General features: G+C 25.4%; 1 protein-coding gene across 6 annotated transcripts in view; it reads right to left on the reverse strand.

The window, feature by feature from the left end:
- Nucleotides 1-8161, reverse strand: part of LOC135958948 (tropomyosin-1, isoforms 9A/A/B) — a 43850-nt gene extending 35689 nt beyond the window's left edge. For 3 of the 6 annotated variants that reach the window (XM_065510904.1, XM_065510832.1, XM_065510751.1), the window contains exons 1-3: nucleotides 8007-8161; nucleotides 2499-2648; nucleotides 2238-2363 (exon numbers count right to left, since the gene is read on the reverse strand). In XM_065510904.1, coding sequence (XP_065366976.1) covers nucleotides 2238-2363; nucleotides 2499-2612 — 240 coding nt within the window. In that variant the 5' untranslated portion in view covers nucleotides 2613-2648; nucleotides 8007-8161. The remainder of the gene's footprint in view (nucleotides 1-2237; nucleotides 2364-2498; nucleotides 2649-8006) is intronic. The other 3 variants (XM_065510507.1, XM_065510594.1, XM_065510676.1) reach the window with 1 other exon arrangement.
- Between the last annotated feature and the right edge of the window lie 216 nt (nucleotides 8162-8377).

Below are 8377 nucleotides of genomic sequence, written 5' to 3' on the forward strand. Positions count from 1 at the left end.
AATTTCTTTTTATAACATTTTTTGCGCACTTTTCACTTTTTTTTCTGTTTTGTTGGGTTTATAATAATATTTAATGGCTTTTTATGTGTGTTATTACAACATAGCGTAAAAGTTTAATTATATTTTGTTGTAGTTTGGCTTTCCGGCTTGCTCATATACAATAAATACACAGACTGATAGTTAGATACTCATCATCCATTTGCGTCAATATATATTAGAAAATTTTACAAAATTATTTTATTTTTTGCAAAATTGTTTTAATATTTTTATATTTATTTAAGTTTGTGAATTAATTTTTATTGTTTCCATTGATTAATTACTAATTTCCAAAGTTCAGAGGGGTAAGAAAGTTTAATAGATAAACTTATTGTGTCTTCTTTAGCCCTGTGTTTTAGTTGTAGTCAAATAGTAATGATTGTATGCTCTGCGCTGCCTTGTTGTGTTTTAAATTTGGTATATATGATTTTCTATATTTGCAGCCATCCAACAATGTGCTCCCCCAAAAAAACAAATAAAGATCTGACCGACCCGTCTAAGCTATAAAACGTTGCCGTATTCTTTTACTTAAGTTAACCATGACACTCATTACAGTGCGTTAGAAAGAGTAAAATAAAAAAGAAATCATGCTCCCCCAAAAACACAAGCGGCGCACAATCTCTTCTCTTCTGTTAGTTAAATACAATTTCCTCGTAAGTGCGCTCTAATTACCGATCTTCACCGCCATTATACAACCCACACATTTAGCTTTTTTTGTTTTGTTTCACTCTCTGTTCTTTAATAAAACAACAACAATAACAAAACAAAAAAGACTCTCATTAATTTTGGGGTGTTGTTCACTGTATTGAATATTCAAATACAAAAAAAAAATCTCAGGAAAATTGAATTTTATTTTCTGTATATGAAAAATCTATTACTCATAAACACGTAATATTTATTTCTGGAGTGAATATGTGTATGTATATGAATTAGAATTTATATGGAAGAAGTCATTCTTATTTTTTAGATTGAATAGTAAAAGGCATTTTTAATTGAACATAAATTTCTAATACATATTGAAGAAAATTGAGTTTACCTTGAATATTTTTCAAATCACAAATTAAATGTTTTGATTTAGGGCCAAACACAAAATTTGTCCCATTTAAATTTTTCATATTTTATGGCTTATTCATTAATTTTAAATTCCAAATGATGAATAACACATTTAAAAACTATAATTTAGCCTTGATCACCTCAGAAGAATTTGTATTTACTGCAATTTTTGTTTTTCCTCAATAATTTTTTTTTGGAAACCATCCAATACCTATCAAAAATTCCTAACAATTAGTCAGTTCATTTTTGCATATTTGTATAATAATATCCAAACATTTTTATTTGCAACGCATGCTCTTTTTTCCATTCCATTTTTCCTATAACATCGCATTTTTTACGATTTTCATTTTGTTTGTTGTATTTGTTTTAGGTTATTTGATATTTTCAACACATAAAAGTACATTTTCTCTATTTGAACTCTATACTATATAAATTAAACGAATTTGGCTAGATACATACATTATTTTATAAGCAGAAATACTAAAAACAATGTGCAAAATGTGATTATTTTATTGCTCATTTCTTTTTGTGAGTGTAAAAATAGCAGAATTTTTAAATTTTTTATCAGTTGGCAACTTTCAACATAGCACAGGTAACTCAGAGAGCTGCCATATGTATGAGCATGATCAAAAAAACCGTTAAAAATAAAACTGTGATGCCACATATAAAAGAGTTACCACATGTGTGCATTTAGTGCAAATACCCAAGGGAATGTTAAAATATCAGAATATTTAATAATGTTTGAAAATTTATGTTTAAAATATGAGTACATATTTTTTTATAACTAAGGGCTTTTATATTTAGTTTTTTTTTTAAATGAAAATTAAACTATTCCTATCGAAATGCATATATTTGAGTTTATATTAAGATTTTTAACTAAAACTAAACACCGCATAGGTGTTAAAAGATTTATTACTTAATAGTGTGTATGTGTTAAAATATAAACATCACCAAGAGCGCATATATATTTTAACACTTACATTTAGATCTAGGAAAAGATAATGTTTACAGTATGTTGAAAATTGTATTAATGTGGATGTTTGTTTAAAAGTAATTGAACTTTACTGATAAACAAATCTTTACTTTATGATCTTTATTTACATACATACTTAAAAAAATATTAAAAATGAGGACTCAAATAAACTTACGTTTTGCAAAGCTTTGTTCTTTTCTTCCAATTTGCCAGTAACCAAAGTCAAGGCTTCTTGTGTTTGATCCAATTCGTTTTCAACGGTTTGGATCTTCTTTTGCAATTGGCGAGCTTCTTCTTCGGCCTATATTTTGGAAAATAAAGAAAGACATATAAATAAATCGTGTTTAAGTGTCATGTAGGCATTTGTAAAACATAAACATTAGTTGTTTATTTTAGTACAAACTTTAAGAGTTTTTTATTTATTTTATATATTTACCTTTTCGGCACGAATGTTGGCATCGCGTGCTTCTTGTTCACAGGTAGCAGCACGTTCCAAAGCGGCATCCTTGTCGATTTTCATCGCTTGCATCTTCTTCTTGATGGCATCCATGGCTGTAGGTTTTTTGTGTGTTTACTCGAGAAGAAACTGCAAACAGAAATAGTAATACAAAAATATAATTAGTTTTATTGTAATCCACATAATATTATAACTTTTCATTTCAAATTCATTCGAGTGAAGAATGAAGTAATTAAATGCGTTTTCATTTATAAATAATTTAAATAGTGATTTGATAAACATCTTGAATTCAGTTTGATTTTACGGTTTAAGATTTTGTATAAATTTTAATATATTGAAATTATATTGGCGTATTTTTTCACCTAAATACTAAACAAATTCAAAGTAGCAAATATTTGATCAAGACTTGACACCTTGTCAACTGACACGGTTCAAATGGATGACAATCATGTTTAATGGTGTGTAGTAGTGCAATTTGTATGTGGCATGTTCTTGAGATTATCATGCACTTGTACACGAATTTGTTGTCAAGCAATCTGTTCGGTTTTGTCCCCCTTAAGCAATGCCAAAATTCTTCTTCATGGTATTGATGAAATTTGGCATTCTGATTACAAATAGTAATTAAATGGTCATTCATAATATAATTTAAGTTTTATATAAAAGAAGAGTATGTATAAGGAATCCTAAGAACACGTTTTCAGTATTTACAAAACAATTAATATTATTTAAATTACTGCATCCCGCTATATTTTCATTGATATTAATACTGCCATATTTTAGTTAGCGGAAGGGGCAACACTTTGTAACGGTAAAAAGCAAGGTTGTATTTAGAAAAATAAAACAATGTTACCATAGCAATAAAAAATCACTGTAACGGTAAATTTTAAATATTTCCCATTTGCTATAAATTCAAATAACATTTCTTAATTGTTTTGAAATCTAATTAACTGATTTACTACCAGTTTCTATAAAACTAACATTTGAGTTACGAAGAAATTTCATAAGTGAAATTTCTATGCATTTTTAAGACACTAATATTACAGAAAATAGGATAAAAAAGTTGCCAGTATGTGTTTTATTTTGAAATACATAGTTACATAGAAATACACTAATTTTATAATAGTTCTTATATGTTCTCCCTAAAAATTTCGTATTTTGTGAGGTCATGAATTTATTCTTAATTAAATTTTCAAATTAAATATTTTCTCTTAACCATTCCATTAAATAATTCATTATAATTTAATTCCTATGAACTTCAGGAATTAATTTTACAATGAATATTCTATTAAAATAAAATAGCCTTTGAATGAAGCTAAAGAATTTGTTATGTCGGGAATGTTTAATGGAATGATTTGCTGAACTTTTTAATTCTGAATTAAGCTTAAATTGAATTAATTAATTCTATGATCTGATATACCTATAACAATTATTAAATAAAAATTTCATTCTTTACACATTTTCCCTTCCTTTAATATTAAAACATTAAATTCTTCAAAATATTCTATAGGAATTTGTTGGAATTTTTTTTGCTCAAGTTATTCATGTGACTTTAAAACTAATAGCTGCCAGACATTTACAATATTTCTTGCCATATAAGGGTCACTATTTGTATGAGTAACACACAAAAAATACTATCAATCAAAAACATTTTGTTAAGCCTAAATCAAGACAAGACAAAAACAAAATTCAAGCTTAAATTTTGTAAACACACGCTCCATAAATTTAAATTTCACCTTGTTGCAGTTTAGTTTTGTTTTTCTTGCACACAAAAAATGCAATATTTTTTTCGTGTGAATAACAAAAATAATAATAATAATAACAACAACAACAAGAAAACAAGTTGAAAAGTAAGATAAACAAAATATGTTTATGAATCAAAACATTGGTATTTTTTATAGCCCCTACATCCAGATTAACATACATTTAGTATTATAAGCAAAATCATAACAAAAATTCATTACATTCTTGTTCTAGTTACTGTAGTTTCCGAACTTTTCTATTCCTTAGTACTCCAACACTTTACAACACTGTTTTTGAGAGAGAAATCCCCGTTATATTTGCATGTCACCTCTAAATAGTGTTGCCACTTTTTAAGAGCATCTTGTTTATCTATTTAGATTTTTCAGTTTAATTTTGAACTAAAACGATTTTTAATGAAAACTCATTACTCTCTCTTCCTGCTCTATTTACTGTAATTTTCGAACTTTTCTATTCCTTAGTATTCTAATGTTGTTTACTAACAAAATACACACACTTTACAACACTGTTTTTGAGTGAGAGAAATCCCCGTTATGTTTTCATGCCTCCTCTGAAAAGTGTTGCCACTATTTTAAAAGCTTCTTGTTAATCCTTTTAAATGTTTTAGCTTAATTTTGAACTAAAACGATTTTAAATGAAAATTTTATATATTGTTAAATATTTAATTTTTATTCCAACAATACATACAATTTAAATAATGAGTATTAGTGTATTTCCAAAAAGGGTGTATAAATCCCGACCTTGCCATTATATTTTGTTTTCTTTCAATATGTTGTTTTTATTTATATGTAAAGCTATTTAATGACAATGCAAATAAGAAATATTTTAAGCTAAGATCAGCAGAAATCTTAGTATTGAAAAAATTCCAAAAAATGCACTTGACAAATTAATTGTAATTTGTGTTTAATAAAAAAAAACAAAGAAAGAGAATTAATCATTAACTTTTAAGATTGGTTTAAAATACAATTTACGTAAAAAATATGCATTTTATAATTAACTCTTTAAAACAAATGCAGTAACAAAATCCCAGTTTTATAAAAAGCCCCAAATGGGTTAATAATTCTACCATAACATTTTGAACAGGCTATTGGCATTTTAAACTTATTGTCAGTCAAAAAACGCATAATTTAGTAAAATGTACATACTACGTATTTACAATATGTATGGCTTAGGTGTGTATGTACTATGTATGTGGTTTTTAATGTTTGTTAAGCAAATATTGTAAATTTTATTTTGTCAATTTAATTCCAATCACATACATACAATACCATATAGTAATAGTGATTCAATTTTAATTTCAATAAGAGAAGGTTCTGTTCTTAACAGAAATTTATTAAGTATAAGATAAAAAAGAGTTGATTTTTGAACACCAAAGTGTGTCAAATTCTTTATACTTTATACATGTGAACTACTTATACATATGAGCCACGAAATTATGTATAATATTGTTTTTTTTTTTTTTGTGATGAAACATATCATGGAATAATTTGAATGAAACAAATTTAAAAAAAAAACAAAATAATTCTATGGATATTTTTAGAATTTTTATATAGATACATACATTTCGAATAGACGAAGAAAATTGCGAGAAAAAGAAAAGCTTTTTTTCTCCTTTTCTAACACTTATGGGGCGTTATGCAGGCAAATCATACATACACATACATATACACCTCATAGATTTCAAAATTTTGAAATAGATATTGTGTTAAAGATCGTTCGTTCTTTTTCGCTAAGTAGCTAAAAATAATATATTTCAAGGCATCTGTTTAATATTATTTACGCTATTGGTTGGCTCTTATACAATTTTCAACAAGATTTTTCACAGTTTTCAAAAAATATATGTATAGATAGACATACAGACAAATAAAAAAAGCTTTTTCTTATGTACAGCTAGGATGGGTTTTCTTTTTCTCTCTGTCTTTATTTCTCTGAGTTGTTTACTCTTTTCAAAACTAAGAATTGCGTAATTGTTGAAAATTTTGTTTATAAATAAAATTTCCTCTAAGGTGTACAGACTTAATGCTTAACCTAATTTTTAAAAACTAAATTTTATAAGAAAATATTTGCTTCCTGAGTACAGTCAAAATTTTGAATATAATTTCTGTTCTATTGATTTTTTGTTTACAGATTTTAGATATTTTTTTATAATTTCCAGATAATTTTTATACATAAATACTTTATTATTTAAACAAATTAATGCCAATATTTCTAAAACTACTTTAAATTGAACTTAAATAACTTTTATATTTATTCATATTTTAATATGATAAGAAAAGTTGTTGCTGATTTTAATTAATTTAAGGTTCATTTAAAATATATTCTGAATTGTATTAAATAAAGGAATTTTAATGATGAGTTTCCATAGAAATTTGTTGGAATTTTTATTTAAATGTACCAGCTTTAGTCTGATTTGCAAGTTTAGTTCAGAATTTATTGAAAAGGCTTCTCTTTCATTAATAATCTACTGTTTTGTTTACAAATTCAGTCTTAAAACCTATAAATCTGACTTGTAAAAAACAGAGCTTATATATTTTTTTATTGAAAGGAATTTAGGGCATATACAAATTTGAATTACAAACAGAGCAAACAATTATTTTAAAAATAAAGAAATGTTTGGTCATATTTTTATGTTAACCCTTGTATTCTGAACTTTATGACAATTTCAAAATTATAACACAAATGTTTTAAATAACAATTTCTAGATAAAATCTTAAAATTTTCAATTCTTTTATAATATTGTCACTGTCGTATTGTCAACTTTTGTATTAAACAAAATCCTTTGGTTCAAAAATTTTAATAGAAATTAAACTTAATTATTTTTAGAAATACTTTTTCAATATCATAAATATTCAATAACAAATAGATTTGTACAATTTTACGAAATTAATATATTTTTAATATAAATTACCACAAATAACTAAGTAAATATCAAAAATATGTAAGTTTTAAACAATTTAAAACAAAATTTTAAATTAACCTTTTCATAACTTTTAATTGTTGTCAATTTGAATCTGAAATTAAAACCAATTTTAGTTTAACCTTATCATAACTTTTAATTCTCATCAATATGAAACTCTGCTTTATAATTTTTCATTTTATTTTAAGTTTTCTTTTCTGCAAATAATTTGGAAACTTTAAACTACAAGTTGTGGTTTGTCTACCATTAAAAATTATTGAGAATGACATCAATTACATTATTTATTGTTGTTATTGTTATAAATTTAGAAGAACAAAAAAAAAGGTTTTTAACCTCAATTAAACTAGTTTAAGTTCTTTAACAAAATCATGTACATACATATTTTCAAACAATATTAGTTACCTGTGGTTTTATACTTAATGTTTTAAATAAAATACCAAATCTTAAACCAAAAAAATCAAATCCAACGTTTTAACTCAAGGAACAACTATTTGTACTATAAATTAAGAAAAATAAACCAACACTTTACAACACTGTTTACTGAAGAGAAACCAAATTAAACTAAAAAAAACCGTTACTAGTTATAATAACAAACAACACTGGTTAAAGAGAAGCCTTTATTTTCGTTATTTTCACCCACTAAAATGTTGCCACTTTTTTCCAACAATTTAATAATAATCCTTTAATGTTGTTGTTTTTGTATTTTTTTAACTGATTGTTTTTAATGATTTTATATATTTTTTTGATAATTTCATAGATTTTTTTATTTGTAATATGTTTTTTTTAATATTTTTATTTGATAATTTACTTACAATATAAAAATACTAAATATCGGAGTTATCCGCGACTTGAACGGATTGTGATGTTCAACTAAAATTTGTGTGCAAACGGTTGACTCAACTGGCTGCGATCTCAGTGGCTAGACTACATGTGTTAGTGCAGGCAGATGTGTATGTGTGCGTAAGTATAAATGTGTTAGTATAATTTTTTTTTGTTTTTTTGTAGAAGAAACTGAAGAAGAAAAAATATACATGTATGTATGAACATTTTTGTTTTTCTTTGCTGAAAGAGCATTTTGCGCATGTGTTAAATATTTATTTGCTTTATAAAAAATCTGTTTTATTTCTTCTTTTTATTGTTTCATTGGTACGTTTGATCTTTAGCTAGGCCAACTGCTTTACCA

Source organism: Calliphora vicina, chromosome 1, assembly GCF_958450345.1.
Source record: "Calliphora vicina chromosome 1, idCalVici1.1, whole genome shotgun sequence".
NCBI lineage: Eukaryota > Metazoa > Arthropoda > Insecta > Diptera > Calliphoridae > Calliphora > Calliphora vicina.